Genomic DNA, 21,541 nt, shown 5'->3' with positions numbered 1-21,541 from the left:
TTAATTGCAGCTTCAATGATTGAAGTGTTGCCTGTCAATGCGCGTCCGATGCACGCCGGCATCAACTACGAGCGCTACCTCACTGAGATTGACAACATTAAAGCGGAGACGGACGAATGGAAAGCAATGTTTGAGAAAACCTGCAAAGAGAACAATTGGATGCCAGAATATTCAACCGAAGAGCGCAGTTCAGTCGATCAGGACGAAGATTTGCGTCAGCGTATCTTCATGAGCAAGCAGGACGTCCTAGAGGCTCAAGCCTCGAACCCGAACGCCCATTTCTCAATCATGACGCCGTTTTCGGCACTCACCAAGGAGGAGTTCGCTTCGAAGGTTCTCAACTCGTACGTTCAGGGCAACGCGACAAGACCCACTCCTATACCGACGCCAGCACCACCCAAGCGATCGCTGCGGCAAGAGGGGACGTACACGTTCACGAGCATGCAGGACATGATCAATTCGCTTATGCAGAGTCTTCAGCAGCAAATGGGTGGGTCCTGGTCGTTCGCAACTGTGAAGCCTGCCACTGACAGCACAGACACTTCGAACGCCAGGCAGTGGCATTGGACGATCCCTGCCACCTTCCCTTCCGTCGCACCAACCCCGGTGGTCCCGGCTCCAGCGCCTGTGATCCCAGCTCCAGCTCCTGTCACTCCGGCACCCACTCCAGCACCTACTCCGGCACCCACACCGGCACCCACACCGGCACCCACACCGGCACCCACGCCAGCTCCGATACCAGTCACAGCAAAGCCAAGGACAGCAGCTCCAAGGACGTACGCTCCCGTCACACCTGCCCCCGTTGTGGAGCCCTTAGTTAAGAAATCTTCGACTCCAGTCCGAACCGAGAAGGCCATTCTCAAAACTGCCAACTCGGTCGATTGGTCCGCTTCGAAGTGCATGTCTCCTGTGCAAAGCCAAGGTCAGTGTGGTTCCTGCTGGGCGTTCGCTTCCGTAGCTGCGGTGGAGTCGCTCCAATGTATCAAAAATGGTCAGTCGGGGATCAACAAATACTCGGAGCAGCAGTTAGTGGGGTGCGACAGTAAAAACATGGGCTGTGGCGGTGGTGCTCCCGTGTACGCGTACGAGTACATCCAGAAAAACGGACTTTGTTCGGAGAGTGCCCTTCCGTACACTTCCAGTAATGGTGGCGCGGTATCCTGTAGTGCCAGTTGCTCAAAGAGCCAAACGGGGATCACAGGATACGAGCGAATCAATGAAGGCGACGAAGCTGGACTCGTTGAAGCTCTTAAGTCACAGCCTGTTGTCGTGGCGGTTGCTTCGGGTAACGCAGCTTGGAAGCAGTACACGGGTGGTATCATGTCCACTTGTGAAACTACCCAAGTGGATCACGCGGTGCTTGTCGTGGGCTACGACGACAACACTTTCAAGGTCCGAAACTCGTGGGGTGAGAACTGGGGAGAGGCTGGATATGTGAGAATGGCACGCAGCTCGTCCGGTATGGGCACCTGTGGCATGCTCACTGATATGTCTCGACCGAAGATGTAAACAAGGAGCTGTGTCTTTTGTGGATTCTGTCATAAATGTAAGATGCGTCAAAGCGTCACCTGTAAATAATACGTAGTAGTACACAAAGCCATTTGTCTCCAAGCCAACTTCTTAAGGTTCTGTCGTTTGGAATAACAATAAAGAAGGAGCGTTTTTCGAGGGCTAGCTAAACCGACGTTAGTAAATTTTGGATCATTCTAGCAATTTGAGCGTTATAATGTTCCGACTCTCACTTTCTCTTCCGAAATAATTCTTCAGTAAGAAAAAAAGAAAATCGTTCAAGAAGTATTTCTTGATTTCTTGGAACGTGAAGAAAATGGATACATCAATGAAACTGGAAACCTCTTCTCGCCAGTTATCCTCTGTAAAGTAAGGACCGACAGCCACCCACCCGCAACGAAAGGGTGCTCCAGACTGGAGTCCAGTCTCCAGTTGCGACAACTGTCGTGGAAGAACTCGCCGTTGCGGTGCTTGCATTGCGTGGACGCGAAACGCTATCTGCGCGAAAATGTCTGGTCTTCCAGCTGGGACATTGACGTCGTGTACTCGACGCTCGTCACGTCAAAGCTCGTTTTCCTCTGTACGCGAGGGGTTAATCTAGAAGTAGCTTCATTGCGATCCATGTGCAGCCAACGCACACTTCTGGAATTGCCTTCACTCCAACAAGTACCACCGTGAAGGTTGTTCTGACAGTCGAGATCTTCCTCAAAGCAATGCACGTTTCAACTCTTTGCTTTGCGATAGCATTCGCCGCCTCAACGACGCCAGCTTTCGCCCGACCAATGCACTCGGGTATCGACTACCAACGATATCTCAAAGAGATCGACACTGCCCAGGCAGATCTCGACGAGTGGAGAAGTAAATTCGGTGACGTAGCCCAGAAGAACGGCTGGATGCCTGTCTCGGAGGCCCGCAGCACAGACGACCAAGAGGAAGATCTCCGCCAACGCATCTTCTTGACTAAGCAGAGCATTGCTAAGGTCCAAGCAGCGAATCCCAACGCGAACTTCTCCATCATGTCGCCGTTCTCAGCTATGACTGACGAGGAGTTCAACAAGTACGTAGTCAACTCATACGTTAGCGGAAACTCAACGCAAAACGACAACCGAACAAGCGCACGCCACCTACGCAGTGCCGGTAGCTCGGATTTGACCTTCGACGTTGGCTCCGGCACCACTTCGATCATTACGGCTCTTAAGTCCCTCATCACATCTTTCATCAACGGGATGGATACAGGCACTGTCCAGCCTTCAACTGACAGCTCTGCTAGCGCTTTTTCTTCGGAAACGGGCGGAAGCCAAGAGAGCTACAAATTTTCGGATATCTTGGACGGCGAACCGACGACTTACTCTCCAGTCACGACTCCGTCTCCAGTAGTGACCAAGGCCAGCTCCGACTCGGTGGATTGGTCGACATCGAAGTGCATGGCTCCGATTCAAAGTCAAGGTTCGTGTGGCTCCTGCTGGGCTTTTGCCACGGTATCAGCTGTCGAGTCGGCGCAATGCATTGCAAGCGGGAAGGAGTTGTTTGTTAAGTACTCGGAGCAGCAATTGGTGAGTTGCAACACGAAGAACTGGGGCTGCTATGGCGGCTCTCCGTTCTACGCGTTTGACTACGTGCAGCAAAATGGTCTTTGCTCGGAAGAGAGCTACCCGTACACGTTCGGCGGCGGCTATACCAGGTCTTGCAGTCGAAGTTGTGCTGCACAGGACACAGGACTCACAGGGTATGCAAAAGTTTCTGGTGAAGATGACTTGCTGCGTGCACTAGACGAACACCCGGTGATCGTAGCGGTGGCGTCAGCAAACAGCGTCTGGAAGCAGTACACGGGTGGCGTGGTGTCTTCGTGCGATTCTTGGCAACCAGATCATGCCGTTGTTGCGGTGGGCTATGATTCCTCGTCGATCAAGATCCGCAACTCGTGGGGCCCGGAATGGGGTGAGGGAGGCTACATCCGACTTGCCCGCAGCTCGTCTAAAGCGGGAACGTGTGGTGTGCTGATCGACATGTCCACTCCGCAGATGTAAACAGGTTGCACGAGTTTTTGATCCGTACTTTATTTGATAGCGGTGTAGCAGTAAATTGTACATGTATAATTGCAAGGTGGTCATTGAAAAACAATACTTTATAGGCAACATTGATCTTTATGATGGAACGAGCATGTAATGTGCAAGGAAAAGAAGTAATTTTTAGTCTTGGAATCGCCAACAACTGGGAATCGGGAACAAAATCCAGAATTATTAATCCCGAAAATTTGGGAATCTGCAGAGAATGAGACGGCAAACACATTATTATCGATCAAAGTCGAAGGTCAGTGATTAAAACTGGAATGGGTATATTTTGAAAAGGTTAGACTTCGGCATCAGTTAATCAACCTTTGGTATTTTCCTTGTCGACACTCTGAGAGGACAGGGTCATGAGAACAGTGGGCAACGAGTACAAGTTCATTTGTGTCACGTAATTCTATGCCCATTGCAACAATGAGGCTCAGCGAAATGGACAATCAGCTCAAGAAGAATTAAACCCTTTGTCTTGGCACTCTATGAGCAGCAGATACGCAAAAACATCCTTTACGCCTCTTGCTTGCTTCGTCATCGATATATGTCACAGTTGTTGTCCCTACGAACGAACCTGAAAATGAAAGTCGCTATATTTGCTCACCAACTTGGAGTTTTCTTGTATTTCACGCCAGACAAAGAATCGCGAGAGGTCCAGCTCGAATTTTCGCCTTCATTGATCAGCTCGGACCTATTGGAATATTATCACAACGTCAAATAAAAATCCCAGTTAGTTCTCTTACCCTTATATCAATTAGTATGGAATACGGATTCTAAATAGTTCGCTAATGAAAAAAAATGTGAGTTTGAATGGAAGCTATCAAGAAGGTCGTGAGGCCGAGAATTTTTTTTACGGACCGCAAAGAGCTTAGCTAAGACAACGATAAATCTCCCTTGCCGGTACTAATCACATGCCTACACGGAGTCTCGCAGTGGGCTATGACTGGATTGTCGGCATACACGAACGTTCCAAGTAGCTACTGAACTGTACGATACAGCTCAGCCACATCTCAAGCCGAACACGGAACTAAAGCACATAGCTTGCACGCGAGTCCACAACTTGACTGTTTTTCAAGTTTGAGAGGATCATCTGCAATTTGTACAGCGCTTCGGCCGCAGTCGGACGATCACGAGGGTTCACTGATGTGCACGCGTGGCCCAGATCCCAAAACTCACGTGGACTGAATTGCGAAAACGCCACACGAATCTTGCCCTCAACAATTTGGTGCAACAGAACTGCGTCCGACATCGTCGTTTTCACATTTGAGTACGGGATCGAGTGCACGTCCAGTTCCGACAGCAATACGCCGAGGGAGAAGATGTCCGCTTTGTCGTCGTATCTTTCTCCCATCATCACCTCTGGAGCCATCCACAACGAAGTACCGACACCTGCTGTCATAGTCGCGTCCAGACGCTCTCTCGAGATACCGAAGTCTGTGAGTTTGGCGTCCAGTTTACGACTCAGCAGCACGTTGCGTGACTTCAAGTCTCGATGGATAACTGAAGGCATCAGCGAGTGCAGATACGTCAGCGCATGGCAGATGTGGATCGCGATTGTTGCCTTCTGGAAGTCGATTCCAGCTTGATGACCTGAACGTTCATACTTGTCCAGCAGAGTCCGCAGATCGCCGCCGTCCATGTACTCGAACACGACACAAAGGTCGGAGAGCGCGTTCCACGCTACTCCGACGAGCGAGATAACACGTGGGTGGTCCATCGTCGCAGCCATCTTGGCTTCCGCTAGAAATTCGTTCACGTGTTTGATCTCGGCGCGAGTAGCGGGGAGCAGCATTTTGACGGCAACTGCACGTCCGTGGAAGACTGCGGCGTAGACTTCTCCGTTCCCACCTCGACTGATGAGATCACGAAGTTGAATCTCCTCGCGGGAGATTCTTTTAGCAGTGATGACATCGTCGTCCCACAATCTCGTCTGTCCTCGCGATTTTCCTTTCGGTGAAGTCATGTCCGTGTACTGTATAGTCTCTGAGGGCTGCAGAGTAAACTCGTCCTTCCCACGGAGACGCCGGCGAGAAAGCAGAACAGCACAGATAACGACCATGACAGCGATGCACCCACCAACAATAGCAAGGATCACACCAGTGCTGATACTGCTACCAGACGCGTCCGATACCGGAAACGATCCATTGCTTGAGCCTCCATTGCCCGACTTGGAGCTGCTAGAGAGCTTGCTTTCACTCCCTGTACTCGAGGAACCACCATTATCAACTGTACCGGAATTGGTCGTGGTGTCGCTGGTTGGGTCGGTATTTTCTGAAGCTGAAGTCGACGTTGAGGTGGAGCCCACATCAGGAGTAACGACACCGGCGCCACTGGACTCGCTGGTGGTTGTCAATCGACGGGTGTCACTGTTGCTGTACCATTTGCGCCAGTTGACGTCACAGGAATGGATCTCGAGGGTCTTCACGTCGACAGAATCCCTTTGAAACCACGAGGTTTCTTGGCACTGCGGTTGAGAGAACCAATCGATCGTTGCAGACCCGTTGACGGTAATTCGACCGATGCTGGAATTAGTGAACGAGAGGTCTGAACAGCCCTCGCACTTGGCGGATACGGGAACTCCAAGAAAACTTGGTGCACTCGGAGCTGTCGAACTGGACTTGAAGAATGTACGGAGAGCTGCCAAACTGCTTTCCGACAGAAGCAACGTAGTCGGTAGAGCACTCTACCAACGTCTTGTCGGAATCGTCTCCTACGGCTCGCATTTCGATCGCGCACTCAGATGATTCTTCCACAAGAACGAAGTAAGGCGTCGCATTTCGAGCAGCTCCAGCGTAGTACGATGTGATGGAGTACGTTGTCGCAGAAGCACTTGAGATGCAGCCTAGCAGCAGCAGCAAAGGACCTCGTGTCATGGTCTCACTTCGCTGAAACTGGAAGTGATTGTTGTATCAGTGGACGTCATGGCACTTCTCCCGCGGACGATCTTATGGTGAGCAGCAAACAGGTGAACGTGCACATGGAAAAAACCATTCAATATCGGTAGAGCAGACTCTACTGAAACCTTGGACGAGCCATCTGTCGCAAAGGTAGCACCGCAGCTAAAATAGCAGGCGTGTCTTAAGAAAGTAAACTTAGTAAGTCCATACCTTACGCTGTGAGTGGCAGTGACAATCATGCTAAACACGGACAAGACCCTGTGGATGGTGGCGAAGAGGTCGGAAACTATCGAGCGGCCTCGGCAAGTGTGCTGGTCCTTAAACTTCCGAGCTCTCTTGTAGCCCATACGCCTTCAGTTTTGCGTGCTTCGCCTCTAAGCTGATGTCGCATCCAGTTTTATTGATGAGATCGCAGCAGACGCCTCGTCGACCGTCACACCGCCAGTAGACTGCTTCTCTGCAGCAGCAACTGCCTCTGTACTAAGCGGGAGATACCATTCCTCCAGCATACCGGCCTCGTCTCGTGCCTCCTTATTAAAAGGCGGCTTCAGCAAGCCCTTGTAGTACTGCGGCACAATCTCGTGGAACTTGGCAATCGGATCCATACCGTCGCGTTCGCAGACGTATCGGAACCATCGTACTCCCGCCCCCACGTGCGTAGTCTCCTCGTTGTAATTCTTGTGGATAATTTCCAAACTTGTATCGTCGCTGGCTTTCTCAAACCGCTTGACCGCGTTCGGGAACACATCAAGACCACGAGCCTCGTGAACAAGATGCACCACTGCCAGACGTGCTAGAATGCTGTCACGAGTCTCCAACGCAGCATCCCAGAGACCTTCGTGGCCCGCGAGATCACCGTAGAAACTACCCAGCTCAGTCAGACGGTGCGCCCAACTACTGAAGTGCTCTGCTTCCTCACCAGCAACACGAACCCAGTCGTCATAGAATGCACGTGGCAGCGGCGTGTTGACAAATCGAGCCATAATATCCCACATCAGATCAATCGCGTAGCTCTCTGCATGCGCCAAGCTGCTCGCCACCCAATAAACACAAGGAAATAGTTAGAAATACCAACACACAAACGTGGCAGCGCTTTGTTCGTCTGCTTACCTGTGCACGAAGGCCTTGCGAGACCCCTGCTTGGCCTTGTACGCTGGAACGACCTCCACGTTCTCGGGTCGTGCCGGATGGTCGGGAACGTTGTTCACGTCGTCCTCCTCGTTGCAGATGACGTTGATCTCTCCGCTCTTCCATTGCGCTACGTACTTGGTCGTTTTATCCGCCTTGGCGAACGCGTCACCCGTAGTCAGCACGTCCAGCGCACAGGCGAACAGCGTCCGAGTCGTCGAATCTGCCATCACGATCGCAAATGACGAGTGGTCGTACAAGTTCTGGTGTTTCAAGCCCGGTTTCTGTACATTCCCTTTTCACTCACATGGCTACACCTACGATGAGGAAACACATGTAACAATACAAACAGTTCGCCGTTCACCGTTCTGGTCGTTGAAAGCCGAAGGTCTTTGGATACAAGTCTTGATACCACTGATTCATCGAGAAGTTGTCGTTCACGCTGAAGCCAAAGCTGCTTTGATCAGGCGATAGCGAGTCAAGCAGAAGGCTAGAAGGGCTCTGGAAGTGTTCAGTATTGAGCTCCACGTCGCTTTGATAGCCCCACGAGCCGACAAACTGTTGACTTGGCGACCACGGCGACAGTTTCTTTGGCTCAAAAGACTGTGACGGTGTCGATGCGGCGTATTTAGTGAAGCGAGACTTTGCTTTCTCCCATACGCGGCGGTCATTGTCGCCTGATAGTGACGATGCTTTACGGGGAGGAAGTCCTGCAACACAAGACACACCTCGCGTAGCTGTGGCGTAGCTAGGGTACTGTATACGAGCGATGGCAGCTCGAACTTCCGGAAATGCCAGTAATTCAGCTTTGATAGCGTCCAGCTCAGCGGCTGTACACGCAGTCACAGCGGTTAGAAAATGATATGAACGTCGCAGAACAGAAGTCACGTACTGGTTGTGGCGGCACTAAGACTCTGGTTTAGGTCCTTGGCGAGGAGATCGTCCAGCACTAACTCCAACCCTCGGATACCGCACTTGGCTGGCGATGACCTTCGTGCAAGTGTTGGTGATCGAGTGTCTCCCGGCCTGCCGTTAGCATTCTTCTCCCGCCGTGTACTCTCTTTCCGAACCTTCTGCGCTTCACGGATAGAAATCGATGTTGACGAGTGTGTCGGACTACTCTCATGTGGCAATTCCTCTTGAGGAATGTGGGTGGGACTAGCAGGAGCTGGAGGTGGAGATAGCACTCTGGTTTCTAAAAGGATAACGACAGCGTTAGATCATGCCGCCAGCAAAAGAATGCTGCAACTTACTCAAGGCAGCGCATTTGTTCCGCAGCTCTTCAGCCTTAGCTGACTTCTCTGCGAGTTCAGTGAGCTTACTCTCCAACGCGGTTTCTATGTTCTGCAGCTGCTCATCAGCGCGCACGGTAGCCTTCGTCAATCGAGCAAGATTCTTCATGGGGCTTGTCGATTCCTCAACATCTTTCGACTCGTTCGTTGCGTTCTTTTTCGCAGCAGCGCTCGTCTCTTGTTGATCAGTGGGCAGTAAATGTTTGTCTGCAACGTCTGATTCAGCTGTTAGCACCTTGAATGAGGTAAAACATCAACACAAAGCAATATCAATACCTGTCTTGGCACACGGCGCATCGCGAGCGTGATTGGGGATATTGGAGCGAGTGACATTCTTCTCATCCCCCGGCTTCGCCTTAAGTAGCACCCTAGTGTGGGGTGGCGTGTATGGCGGCAGGTTAGCTGCTCGTTTTTGTTGAGATCTCAACACTTTGGGCGTCTTCCCGTATTTCCTTGGCGAAACGTGGATCTCTTTGGCGGCCGGTTTAGGCTTCTGATTTCTTTTTGCTTGCGCTGAATTGCCATCAGTTTTTGATGTGTGTGTCTTCTTGGTTGTGCTCTCGTTCTCTTGAGTTTGTTTACGTGGTGCTTTAGTCTCTCCAGTTTGATCGGTATCAGTGCTCAGGGTCTCCTTGGCTGCGGTACTCTGACTCTCTTGAGGTGCTTGACGAGGTGCTTTGGTTTTTCCAGCTCGACTGGTATCAGTGCTGCTAGAAGACTCCTCTTCTTCAGGACTCCTCGCTCTCTTTCGGAAATTTACCGGTTTCTGTGTCGGGATTTCGGGATTCTCCGGTGCAACAGTAACATCCTTCGGTTCCTTGGACTCTTTAGAGACGCTCGACGCGTCATCTTTTCCTGCACCTGGCGAGCTGCTTGTTGCTCGATCGTGTGACGTCGGACCAGATTTTGCTGGACTCGACCCTGTTTTCTCCGTTAAATTTCCACTGTCCGAATTACTTCCATCACGGAGTAGAGGGAGATACGCGTGCGTGGAGGCGTGCTTTACCCTGTTATCAGCGAATTCGCGCTTCCAGATCTCTTCGCCCATTTCCTCTCTCACTGCAGCCGTCGGCCGCGTATAATTCTTTTTAAACTGCACAGGCAGTGTGCCCTCCACAAACTCTGGGAAATCTTCTCGAGCGTCGCACATGCTTAGCAACTCAGTGGAGAGCGCCAGATTCTTCAGCCTCACTTCCCCTTTACTCTTGTTCTTCTTCTTCTTAAGCTTCGTCAACACATTCCTCGCCTCTTCATCGGACTGGAACGCGGTCACTTTACTCTTCTCCACCCAACACCTTCAAATAAGATTTTTTAATCAACGTTAGTTAAATTAAAAAAAAAACATTATGTTTAAAAACTCACCGACAGCGCTCCTTGAACTCTACTTTGTCGAGGAAGTCCACAAGTAGCCTTCCCTCCAGCCTCAAGTTCTGTGAGCCCTGTGCCGAGCCGGGAGCTCTCACCGTGAGCAGTGCCGGCCACCAGGGCCACGTATCGAGCTTGGCCCAACACTTGACAGTCCACGTGTGCGTGTGGAAGGGAGCAATCCGCTCGCTGTCGCGCCTTAGCTCCTCGTTGTACTCGTCTCCCCAGCAGTCGTACGTCACCTCGACGGTCTCGGGCGTCGGCAGCCGCAGCACCTGCGCCACGTTCCAAATGCCGTCGCCGTCCACGACATCTGCACGAGAAGAAGTTAGGAATCACTATTTTCGAGGTTGCGAAAGTGCGAGCATGTTACCTAGCCAGTCACCCTCTTGGAGCGCGGGCGCGATCAATTCCGCACTCATTGCGCACTTCGATTAGCTCGTTGACTGTTTTTTGTAGGCCGGCAACTTTTTGTGTTGAAAAAACATGCATGATCAAATTTGCAATTTTTAGCGAAGTACTTTTTTAAGCCATGTGTCTCTTCAAGCTCAAGAGATCATTTTGGACACGAGATGGAGGAAGTGCAAGCTGTGGATGATGAGCAGCGCGCTGGACGCCATGGCAGCGCAGGTTTGTTCCTATTCGAGAAGGGCGGAGATGCAGTAGGCGAGACGCCCGAGGATCTCGCAGCTCTGGAGACGGAGCGTGCTGCAAACAAGAAGCTGGCGGACGACTTGGCGGACGAGGAACAACGACGTCGCATGGCGGAGGAGAAGGATCGCGAAGACGAGATTGCCGTTGTCCGGCAGATTAACGTTGAGTACTCCATCACATCTGAGGAAGAGGAGCGGGAGCGACGCGTGCACGAGTACGAAATCGCCAAGGTGGAGGACGAGATGATGCGCCGACGTGGCCAGGTCGCAGCAATTGAAGCCGCCGAGGAAGAACGCAACCGACGCATCTCCGAAGCAGAGAATGTGCAGATCCAGAATCTACGAGAGCGTGCGTTCTCGCAGGAGCTGGCGGTGAAAGCTATGGAGAAGGAGCGCGTGCGTCGCCTGAGTTTGCCTGAACACCGGGAGCGAGCTCCGTCTTCAGGGTTGGAGCGATTTTATTCGTGTAAGAGTGTTGATGCGGACAAGGAGGGTGAAGCTGCTGGTGAATCGGATCAGATGGAGATGATGGACGGACTAAGCGAGATTCCAGTCGTGCACGGATCAGCGTCCAAGGTTTTGGTGGATGAAAACTCGAAGTGGAGCTGCTTCATAGCGTCCGAGAATGCTCAAGAGGAGAAGAACCAACTTCACGGTACCGCGACTTGATTATGAAGAGAATTGATAATGTCACTAACGTGTGTCTGTCGTGAACAGCACTTCGTTTGAGCTTGGAGGAAGAACTCAAGGCCGAACGACACGCCAAGTATATTGAACTCGTGGGAGACGTCCGTCTGCTACGCTTTCTACGAGGTCATAAAATGAATGTTTCGGTTGCGGCTACAAAGTATCGGGAGATGCTCGCGCTACGTCAGAAACTCAAGCTCGACGATATTCGCGATGACGTCGTCAACAACAACAAGATACCCGATGAATTTCCGCATTTCCAAAAGATTATCCCGCATCTGCCGTTCCTCGACTCGTACGACGTCTTCTCGACTCCTGACAGCCATGTCTTTTACTTCGAAATGACAGGCTACGCCGATTTCCAGAAGCTGGTGACCGATGTCACGGAAGAGGAATGGCAGACTTTCTTCCTCTACTCCATGGAGTATCGAGCACTGAAGCTGGACCAACTGAGTCGTCAACACGAAAAGCTGGTGCAAACGATACTCGTCCGCGACCTCACGGGTTTTTCTGTCGCTCGTTCTAACCCGAAGTTACTAAAGCGACTGGGGCCCCTCGTGTCGATTGCCACTAAATGCTACCCAGAATCGATGCACAAGGTGCTCGTTCTTCATGCTCCGTGGATCTTTGACAAGGTTTGGAGTGCTATCAAGCCCATGCTTCAGGAAACTCAACTGCGCAAGGTGCATATGGACGGAAATTCGCTCGAGAGACTGCTGGAGCTATCGGGTGGACGGGACAACCTACCGAAACTATTGGGAGGTCGAAGCACGACACAGGCGATCCCTCAGACAGGGTTCCTCGGTCGCAATACGTTTGTTTTACTCTGTGAAGATGGCGCAACCCAAGCGGATATTAAGGCTGGAGGCACATTGCAATTGCCATTCCGTATGAGCGCCAATGACACTCTCTGCTGGGAGTACGTGGTGAAGGACCGTGATATCATGTTCGCAGTGAAATTCCGAACGCAAGGCATCGGTGGCGCGGAGGAAAACGATAAGGTAGGCCCCGAACGTGTTTCGAGTGGAGCCTCTGTTGCAAGCTCCTTCACGGCGTCAGAAGGTGGAACGGTAGTGCTGTCGTGGGACAACTCGTTCTCGTGGACGCGGGGGAAGACAATAGCGTACAAGGCCAAGGTGGTGAAGTCTACGCACGACTTCTCCTCGCTCGATATTAGCGGCAACGACTGCGTTTGAGTTCCTTGAGAGCTCGCGGTTGCCGTACATTTACATGATAGTGAAAGACAACGAAAACAATGTTCATCACTAATATACTTTTAATTTGCTTGTCGAACTGCACTCAGGAAAAAGTGTCGCTGAGTGGAGCTACATGTAGTAGTAAATCATTTCGTGAAGGTGATAATTTGCATGCAGCGCATGATAAAAGGCTGATAAAGCCGTTGGCACTAACGACCAATTGTTGTCCAACGTCGACACTTGATCTGCGCCACTTCCGAGAGCAAAATCTTTCTGTTAGACAGCGAAGTTGTTCATCGAAGAGTGCTGGCAATGAGCCCGCGTGACACAGATCGACCGCTCGAAGGGGTGTTCGCTGTCCGTTGATTGCAGCGTTGGGTATGGGGTGACAATAGGGATGATGGAAAGACAAGTACTTCGTCGTTGAAGGATCTAGAATCGGAATCTATTCTCCCCAGGGGCCGCGGGACAATCGAAGCATTGTTGCTGCTGCTCGCGCTCATACTGCTCGCGATCGCGCTTGACTTGCGCTCGTAGGTGTCGCTGCTGCGTGTCGAGGTCCATGTCCATCTCGTGCTCCTCAAATAGCTGCTGTTCTCGCCTCCGGACGTGCTCGTGCTCCTGTTGCTCCTGCTCACGCTGGTGCGCGAACTGGCCCACGAGCTGCGCCAGTTGCTGGATCTCGGCGGCTGCGCTGTCGACCTGCGCCTGCATGACGTTGACCATCACCTGGAGCTCGTGCACCTGCTTCCGAGAGGCCTTTTTCGAGTGGTGCCGATGCGGCTTGGGGGATACGGAAGTCAGGACGTTGCTATCGTGCTTGGTCTTACGGCTTGGTGTCGCGCTACTGCTACTGCTCGTAGTACTACCGGGGCTATTGTAGCTGGGGGTGGTTGGAATGCAGTCGAAGTCTGTCTCGATGATGTCTGCTAGAGCCGGCGCGCTTAGCTCAACATCTAACGCATCGAGGCTGCCGTCCAAGCGGCAGGAAAAGCGGGATGTTGGCGGACAGTCCAGGCCGGCTGGCAGCGCAAAGGCAGCCAACTCGTGCTCTAATACGGTGGCGGTGCAGCCCTGGTTCATCGTGTGGTTATCAACGGATCGGTGTGCGTGTTGAAGCTGGCAGATTCCGATGTGACGGAGGGCGGCCGTGTTTTAGTGTAACAGGCCGCGAATAGAAACAGTGGGACTCTGGCTTCTGGTATCGGGCAACTTTGCACAGAAAGCAACCTAGACAGGTGCGTGACACTTTTCCCAACTCAATAAACCAGCGTGTGGTGAGTGTTTTCGGCCACAGCGGTTGGCTGGAACGTAGCCGTTCCTCATGCCCGCCCATGCGCGTCATGGCGCATCGTCCCAGCGATGGGAGAATTTCTTTTACAGTCAACGGCGCTGAAGAGCGGTCGGTCGAATTCGAGATACCATCAACATTTGCCCAGATAAAGCCATTCATCGGCGCACAGGTCGGTCGGTCGGCACTGATAAGCCGCGCAAAACAGGGCCGTCTCTGGACTTGTAAATCGACCGCTAAGCGCTACAAAAGGAGGCTGTTGCGGCCGGTCGGCTTGGTCGGCTGGAAACATAGAGAAATTTGTATTGCAAGCTGCGAGTAATTTTGGCTGCGTGTCTTTTTGGTAAATGTACGGGTACTGTTCAGTAAAATATACTTCTGAAGTATGACCAAACAAATTACGCAATAATTTTGCAGCAGAGGTTAGCAGGGCTTCAACGTGGGATGCACGTTGGAGTCGATCGACGCATGGATCCGACAAAATCAGAAATTGTGATGTACCTGCAGTTTCAAAGAGCGACAACCTTACGTACAGAAGTATTTGACTCAGTGGGGATCTCTCTCTTGAAGCTTAGGCTCCGATGGAGCTGAGTTGGTGCAAGAATGCTTCGGGGTTCAGAAGCTCTGTGCAGCCGTACCAGATCGACCGCGGCGGCTGCTGTCCCTTGGCGTAAGCCAGCAGATTCTGGTATTCGTTGTAGTTGCCGCCTCCAATCATAAATACCATCACCTCACGGAAAGGAGATCGCTGTCGAGGCACGTTGCCGTTGGCCTTGATCTGCATGCAAACAGAAAACACACACACACACACAGGACGTTACATAAATGGTTCTGTCAAATGCTGCCTGCCAAACACACCAGAGTTTACCTTCGGGTCCAAGTACAGGAAGCTTTCGTCCTCGGTGTTGGGCTTCATCTCACAAATGGCGTCCGTGACACGTGTAACGTGTAGCTTTTTGTTCTCGGGCAAGAAGTTCTTGAAGCTTGCAGCTGCTTGAGCGAGGAAACCCTGAGCGAGACCCTTGAATTTGCTCATGTTGACACCACCATCAGGCCCTGCGTTGCTTTCAGACTGCATGCTCGCCCCGACACTGGCACGTCGTTGGAAAGCCGAGTGCTTTCGGAGAAACTTCCATGCCTGCATGTACGCTTCTGGCTGCTCTGACGCTGCAGCGCATTGCTGATAAGCGTTCTCGAACTCGGCCATTTCCGCACCGCTCGCACCACTTGACAGGAAATAAATCATCAGCAAACGCATCTTATCCGCCAAAGTGCCCATTTCAGCGTTCAATAGCAGCTGCAGCACTTCCGACTTGTCAACATGCGAGCCGTCAATGAGCTTCTGTTCCAACATGGAATACGACGGGATGTGGCGCTTCGTCACACCTTCAAATGCCGCATGGAAAATGTTCGTATGGACTTCCAGCATCTTCTTCTTCTCCACTAAAGCCGGCAGAGTGTCGACTGCAGCCACGAGATCCTTCGTACCATTCATCAGTGTATCGTTACCACCTGTCTGTGCTCGAATCTGCTCCTCTTTTCGCGTGACGTGCTTCATTTCCTCTTCATTTGCGTCAATAGCGTCCGGGAACAGACTGCCGGCATGTCTTTCAAAGAATTTGTCGCTCGTCACATCCAAGTCGTACGTGCGATCCAGCGACCGACTGTCATCACCACCATCGTCTCCACCAGAGGTCTTTACAGTCACCTTGACACGATTCATCTGGATGGATAGAATATCATCAACTAGCGCCTGGTAAGTCGATGGGTGGTACAAGCTCGAAGCGATATCCTCATTGCGGTCCATGACAATCAGCAGAGGACGCTGAATTATCAGTTCCAAGACGTTGTGAAAAAAATGAGACTTAAGAAGAAAAAAATCTATAACCTGTGGTCACCACATACCTGAAAGTTGGAGGTGTTCTCAGTGAAGACTCCGTTCCTCACATTCTACAATCCAGTTAGTAATGGTTAGATTTCGCGAAGTCCTTAAACAGTGCTAATAGTCGTACCAAATGTTCACGAATTGTGGAGCTGAGTTGCTCCGCCACCATTCTTGATGGACCATCATTGTTCGGGCAGCGAATCACTGGCACGCTTCCGCTTGTGGCCAGCACGGAGAAGAGCCCCTTGACGATGGCACTCATCGAGTGTTCAATCTGTACATCCGCCACATTTGGGTCGTTGTACGCTCGGTAGCTGTTCTGGAGGTTTAGTGAGAATAGACTTGGCTCCAGTGAGACGAAGTTTGTGTACTGATCGTAAACCTTGGCAATCTACACACCACAACAAACAGAAAGTCGTCAATACGCCAACCCCCACCACCAAACCTAGTGCAATCACATACCATACTGGTACAACCAGCCTCTACCGAAGCGCGAGCTAAATATTCAAGCGATTCACGACTCAACGGGTAGGCAAAGTTGAGATGCACCGAGCTGTAGAGCTCCTTGGAGCAATCTGAGACGATACGCTCCAAGTTCTCGCGCGTAGGTTCGACAAAATAGATAGCTGGGACGTCCGGAATGGCATCACGCTCCGTGTCCAGCAGCATGTGCAGCGTCACGCCCTTCTTGCGCAGCTCGTGCAGTTTGAGAATGGGCGAAATGATGTCGCGGCAGAATCGATCGTAGATGAGGATCTTCCACTGGTCACCCCATCGATCACTGCACAGGAATGAGAGGATAAGCAGTGGGCATAAGTTATGTTGCAGGTTGAGTGAGTGGTGTGGACCGTACACGGAGTCTTGGGCTGCATCCGCAAAGCCGCCAGCGCTTTCAGAGTTAAAGTCAAGCATGCGCAGCAGGTTCTCTATCGAGGAACAGCGGGTGAGAAGAAAGAGCAGAGGTAGGCGAGGACACATACCGCGAAGACGTACCTCGCTGCTTATCTTGAAGCGACTGCGTAGCCGCAGGAGTCATCATCGTCGGTAGACCTATTACAGCAGAGGACACGTATGTGCCGAAAAAATCGACTTGAATGTGCGAAGATTTTGTTTTTTTTTTACTAAATACGAAATCTAGATCGTACCTAGAGTGAAGAAGTTGAGTTGATGGCCATCATCTGAATCATTAATTCATCATGGTCGTCATGGGATGGACATCGAGTTGAATGCAGGGACTTTACGTGTAGAAGAACAGATCCAAGCTGGTTATAACCCCCATATAAAATTACCATAACATTAAAGCGGGCGAATAGCGCAGGCGTCCCTAGATCGGCACCATTCCTCTGGCACCTCAAAAACGGAAAGTGTTACATGCAGAGCGACATGGCTGAGCTCAGACGCACTGTTTCCTCGACGGCGGAGACTTTCTTAAGCGTGGTCTCCAGCATCTCTGCCACTTTCGAGTACATGACGTTGTCCTGTTCCGCAGCGGGATTGCTTCCCGTGCTACCTGTGCTGCACTTGCTCGCGGTGGTTGCGTCGACGGCACTGCGGAAGCGCAGCTTGCACGTGCCCTTGAAATGCTTCAAGAAGCGCATAATAGACGTGAACGTAGAGTTCGCCACCGACGTGCCGTTGATGTTCACCAGTACGTCGCCCTCAGCAAGCGACTCCACGCCCAACACGTCGCTACGAGACGAGAAACCTTTTATCCTGGCACCCATCCCCTTGACGGCCGGCTCGAGCACGATACCGAAGCGGTCGCTAGGGTTCCATAGAACCGACGCCAATCCTTCCGTGCCGAGGTGCCCGGTGGAGGAGAACGCGCTCGAGAGCGAGCTGCAGTACGTCGTCGAGGTTGATGACGACGTATTGTTCACGCGAATGTCTACACTCAGCTGGTGCAGTTGGGAAAGTAGTTCCTTGAGCTGCAAGGAAATAGTGTTCGAGTCCATGGGGTCCATGGTGAATGATGCCGTGTAAAGTTCGCGACCCAAAGACCGAGTCGAGGTCATCATGGACTGGGTCTTCACTAGCATCGGAATATCGTCATCGTCTTCGCTCTGGTTGTGGTCACTACTGCTTATGCTTGTGAGGTCATCCGTTGACGATGTCGACCGCATCTTGGTGCCTAACTGCAACGCGCGCGCGCCGGCCTTGCGGATGAGGTCGATGGTGAAGCTCGGTAAGCTGTTGGAGATGGACAAATCCACGGGGTAGTGGCCACTGCTGTCCTTGGCAAGAGCAGCCTGCAGGTTCACGTCCAGAAGCGCGCTGACCAATAGGCCCGGCGCCTTGGCCTTGATTGCTACGTGCAATGGCAGCATGCCCGAGAGATTTTCGAGCTCGCAGGCGCCCGGGAACGCCCGCACGAGCGTCGAAATGACATCGAGGCTCACCGACGGCTCCGTGCAGGCCCAATGCAGTGGCAACATGCCAAAGTCATCCTGCGCCTGGGCCAGCGCTGGGTTCCGCGCTATAAGCTGCAGCACCTCGTCCCAGTCGCCCTGTTCAGAGAGCTCCAACACACGCTTCCTGTTGACGTCCATCACTATATAATAGTACTCACTGCTGCGTGCGGCTCTGTCCTCGTGCACGAAAGAGGCAAATCTGCTTTTGAGCGAGCTGAACCTTGCATTCTGCAAGCAGGCGGCTAAGAAGGTTGGAAAATGTATGTCTCAGCAGGGCGGATTATTCTCCGGTCCCACCCTCATTGAAGCAAGCCAATATTTGAGGTTGTAATCAGAATACAGTATTGACATCCATAATCCGGTTTTATTCTTTAAGAAATACAAAAAGCTTGAGACCCGGCGAGCGACGCGACCTGGAAGACACAAAGCATTCCACTGGAAGCTCCACAGAAATAAGGCTACCGCCAAACGGGTCGCCGCTTCGGCCGCCGATTGCTGCCTGCAACGGATTCACCCAGCGCTCTTTGAAAGAGTCTTTCAGCTGAGTGCAGTGGCTTCAGATCTGCGACAGCTGCTCGTCGTGCCTGTGTTTGACAAGCGAAACCCTCGAATCGTAACTCACGCTATTAATAATAACGGAAACCTGCTCAACAATTAAGACTACCGGCACGGGAACCTCCTCAGCTGTTTAGACTTACCAGGACTCGTGTAGACTCACTTACGATAGCCACAGAAGCAGCTTAAAGGCCGGCGATGATGGCTGTGGCGGCGCTGAGGATAGACGCTGCTAACTTTTTGCGAAGGATCTTACGGCTGACAACTTTTTACAGAGTGTAATTACGTTTTTATTGACGAATCAGTAACGAGCACCGGTAGCCATTCGTTGGCTTCATGTCTGAGCTTCAGTTTCGCTTCATTTCCGAATTTGTCAGTGGGTGAAACATTTCTGAATGATCGAATTTGCATTGGGAAAACGTTTACGAATGAGTGTTTTGTTTATTCATATTCATTCCCTGTATATTGAGCAAATGATAATTTTCAATCAGCTACTCTGAAAGAGGTTTAGTCGCCTCGCGAAAGGCATGTTAGATAACGGTTTATGATGCTCACTTAAAATTGTAGAGCTACATCACGTAGCGGCCCTTAGAATTGATAACTACTACTGTAGTAGTAGTCTACCATAACTACGTTACTGTAGTATATGTAGGCAAGTTTGCAGAAGCAAGCAGCAGCATGGAGGAAGCGCACCAGGTAAGTGACGATCGCGCGAGATAGCAACACTCGCAGGTATCAACAGCCACTGAGACTAACAGAAAAGTTGCAGTGCGATTAAATCTGTCTGCTGTCCAAGTTTCAAGTGGTTCTACCGTGGTCCAGTGGAGCTATAACGTGATCCACGTGTTCAACGAGGCGAATCGCTTGCATTCTGGCTGAAAGTACCAACCACTAAACGCTGATCTCAAAATATACGCACTTAAAGCTGTATGAGTATGAACTCTTCCTTTGTTTCATTTTCGTCAGCAATCTGGACGGCAGATCGGGTTGGACACCTTGGAGTGTGCATCCATACCAAAATTTATCGGCTCACTCTGCCGTGAGGCACAAGCAATCCAATGGACGCTGATGCAGTGATGGCAGAAATGGAGGTATAAACAATTCTATTTCTTAGCTTTTCTAGAGCGCCTTCTTGCAAACAAACGGCTGTTTTGCAATGCTGAAACGAAGCGCAACGTCGTTTCCACAAAGTTTCAACCGTCAAGTCAAAGTTTTAACAGAAATGATATTTTTGAAAATGCCATCACTGGCTGATGTGCAGCATATGCGTAGGAGACTGCGAGCATTCAATGCCGCCTTCTGAAGCTCGTTGTAGTACACAAACGGACACATCCAATTTTGGTCACGCCGAGGCTATAAATTGACCGCGGCCAGGCTGCCTGCGGGACTTGCGTACCATCGAGCATGATCGCGAGCCGGTAGAGTGAAAATTTTAGTGCTTGAAGAATTTTTCCTGAGACCTAATCATCGCAATTTTAGTTTACAGTTCATTACTGGAACTGTAAGTGTGATTGCATTATCTACTTAAACGGGGTGCTATTCGATTCCCTTCATTGTGCGTTAGAGAAATTATCGGTTTGTTTTCGTATTTAAAGGTTATTATATGATACATAAGCAAATTTCGGTAGCCCGCTGAAAGAGGAACTTGGATGTGGCTACTTTGTAAAAAAACGATGCGATCGCACTTGAGGTTGCTGCGGCCGATCGCGGCGCCCGCCAAAAGCAAAGAAGCTCTGTGGGCGCAGGAACGATATCGGGCTAGGAAGGCCAGGTGGCAAATAGGCAGGCCAGGCAAGAACAAACGCTATCCCTCGTAGCATGAAACGCGAACGACCCCCGAGCTTCCCCACTCTCCCCTCTTTGAACAGCAGCCGCAACGTCGCTGCTTGCAGACCGCACCAGGATCATGTGATGGTTCACAAGCGTCTTCGCAACTCTTCGTCCTTTAACAAATCCAATGTGGCCCGCAACGGCAATGGATATGGAACCGTCAGCAACAGTAATAACTACAGCAGCAATTTAGTTTGCCAGCAAACGCCGATCACGCCGACCTCGACGTCCGCGGCGCCACCGGCGACTCTGATGCAGTTCGCGGACTTTTACGTGGATCCCTCGGCGGTGTCGCCCGCTGAGGCAGTGAGCCTTGCCGAAGAGATGGCTGCGGATTTCTACAGTGAGGTATCTATCATGTACGATATGCTTTCGGACATTAAGACGCCCACCGCTGAGGGCCGCGCTGTGGACGAGCTTATGCGCCGCCTGCAAAATGTTTTTAGCGTCGACGACGACGGACGTGCCGGTGGCAACCTGTCGACTCAGGTTGCCAACGTTCGCGGACTCTACAACGGACTCATCCGCGTGTTTATCTTCCTGTACCAGCGATACTATCGCGCTTTCGTAGTGCTGGAGGTGAGCGAACTTCTGGCTGCAAGCTGGCAGCGTTTGCTTGCTTTCGTGATCGAGTACCGCATTCTGGACGAAGTGTTCGTCCGCAAGGTGTACGACCACGTCGCCCAGATCGTCCGCTCCTCGTGATAAACATCAAGAACACGAAGAAGCGGCGGGGACGCGTCGTCCAGGTAACTTGAGTCCCGGAACAAAAGTCAAGATCTGGT

General features: G+C 51.5%; 10 protein-coding genes across 10 annotated transcripts; 4 read left to right on the top strand and 6 right to left on the bottom strand.

Moving 5' to 3' along the window:
• Positions 1 to 48: 48 nt before the first annotated feature.
• On the top strand, positions 49 to 1,509 carry PITG_06927 (cysteine protease family C01A, putative; the record flags this gene model as incomplete). Its single annotated transcript, XM_002904858.1, has 3 exons — positions 49 to 348; positions 403 to 503; positions 774 to 1,509. The coding sequence occupies 3 exons, from the start codon at positions 49 to 51 to the stop codon at positions 1,507 to 1,509; spliced, it is 1,137 nt and encodes a 378-aa protein (XP_002904904.1).
• Positions 1,510 to 2,291: 782 nt separating this feature from the next.
• On the top strand, positions 2,292 to 3,536 carry PITG_06926 (cysteine protease family C01A, putative; the record flags this gene model as incomplete). The annotated part of the gene is made up of 3 exons (XM_002904857.1): positions 2,292 to 2,669; positions 2,746 to 2,750; positions 2,900 to 3,536. 3 exons carry the CDS (start codon positions 2,292 to 2,294, stop codon positions 3,534 to 3,536), a joined length of 1,020 nt encoding a protein of 339 aa, XP_002904903.1.
• Positions 3,537 to 4,398: 862 nt separating this feature from the next.
• Positions 4,399 to 6,572, bottom strand: PITG_06925 (protein kinase, putative; the record flags this gene model as incomplete). Its single annotated transcript, XM_002904856.1, has 2 exons — positions 4,399 to 5,985; positions 6,128 to 6,572. 2 exons carry the CDS (start codon positions 6,437 to 6,439, stop codon positions 4,594 to 4,596), a joined length of 1,704 nt encoding a protein of 567 aa, XP_002904902.1.
• A 265-nt stretch (positions 6,573 to 6,837) lies between these two features.
• Positions 6,838 to 10,670, bottom strand: PITG_06924 (uncharacterized protein; the record flags this gene model as incomplete). The annotated part of the gene is made up of 8 exons (XM_002904855.1): positions 6,838 to 7,492; positions 7,574 to 7,886; positions 8,320 to 8,421; positions 8,484 to 8,786; positions 8,845 to 9,090; positions 9,160 to 10,178; positions 10,246 to 10,561; positions 10,622 to 10,670. 8 exons carry the CDS (start codon positions 10,668 to 10,670, stop codon positions 6,838 to 6,840), a joined length of 3,003 nt encoding a protein of 1,000 aa, XP_002904901.1.
• Positions 10,671 to 10,820: 150 nt separating this feature from the next.
• Positions 10,821 to 12,784, top strand: PITG_06923 (uncharacterized protein; the record flags this gene model as incomplete). Its single annotated transcript, XM_002904854.1, has 3 exons — positions 10,821 to 11,375; positions 11,448 to 11,556; positions 11,619 to 12,784. 3 exons carry the CDS (start codon positions 10,821 to 10,823, stop codon positions 12,782 to 12,784), a joined length of 1,830 nt encoding a protein of 609 aa, XP_002904900.1.
• Positions 12,785 to 13,216: 432 nt separating this feature from the next.
• PITG_06922 (uncharacterized protein) lies at positions 13,217 to 13,867 on the bottom strand (the record flags this gene model as incomplete). Its single annotated transcript, XM_002904853.1, has 1 exon — positions 13,217 to 13,867. The coding sequence occupies one exon, from the start codon at positions 13,865 to 13,867 to the stop codon at positions 13,217 to 13,219; it is 651 nt and encodes a 216-aa protein (XP_002904899.1).
• A 779-nt stretch (positions 13,868 to 14,646) lies between these two features.
• Positions 14,647 to 15,111, bottom strand: PITG_06921 (uncharacterized protein; the record flags this gene model as incomplete). Its single annotated transcript, XM_002904852.1, has 2 exons — positions 14,647 to 14,847; positions 14,944 to 15,111. 2 exons carry the CDS (start codon positions 15,109 to 15,111, stop codon positions 14,647 to 14,649), a joined length of 369 nt encoding a protein of 122 aa, XP_002904898.1.
• Positions 15,112 to 15,142: 31 nt separating this feature from the next.
• On the bottom strand, positions 15,143 to 17,030 carry PITG_06920 (SEC1 family transporter SLY1; the record flags this gene model as incomplete). Its single annotated transcript, XM_002904851.1, has 7 exons — positions 15,143 to 15,255; positions 15,303 to 15,900; positions 15,981 to 16,025; positions 16,088 to 16,351; positions 16,423 to 16,741; positions 16,814 to 16,886; positions 16,954 to 17,030. The coding sequence occupies 7 exons, from the start codon at positions 16,997 to 16,999 to the stop codon at positions 15,143 to 15,145; spliced, it is 1,458 nt and encodes a 485-aa protein (XP_002904897.1).
• Positions 17,031 to 17,327: 297 nt separating this feature from the next.
• PITG_06919 (uncharacterized protein) lies at positions 17,328 to 18,606 on the bottom strand (the record flags this gene model as incomplete). The annotated part of the gene is made up of 1 exon (XM_002904850.1): positions 17,328 to 18,606. One exon carries the CDS (start codon positions 18,507 to 18,509, stop codon positions 17,328 to 17,330), a length of 1,182 nt encoding a protein of 393 aa, XP_002904896.1.
• Positions 18,607 to 21,008: 2,402 nt separating this feature from the next.
• PITG_06918 (uncharacterized protein) lies at positions 21,009 to 21,461 on the top strand (the record flags this gene model as incomplete). Its single annotated transcript, XM_002904849.1, has 1 exon — positions 21,009 to 21,461. One exon carries the CDS (start codon positions 21,009 to 21,011, stop codon positions 21,459 to 21,461), a length of 453 nt encoding a protein of 150 aa, XP_002904895.1.
• Positions 21,462 to 21,541: the final 80 nt, after the last annotated feature.

Source organism: Phytophthora infestans, genomic scaffold (assembly GCF_000142945.1).
Source record: "Phytophthora infestans T30-4 supercont1.10 genomic scaffold, whole genome shotgun sequence".
Lineage (NCBI taxonomy): Eukaryota > Oomycota > Peronosporomycetes > Peronosporales > Peronosporaceae > Phytophthora > Phytophthora infestans.
This window is presented reverse-complemented; position numbering and strand designations above follow the sequence as displayed.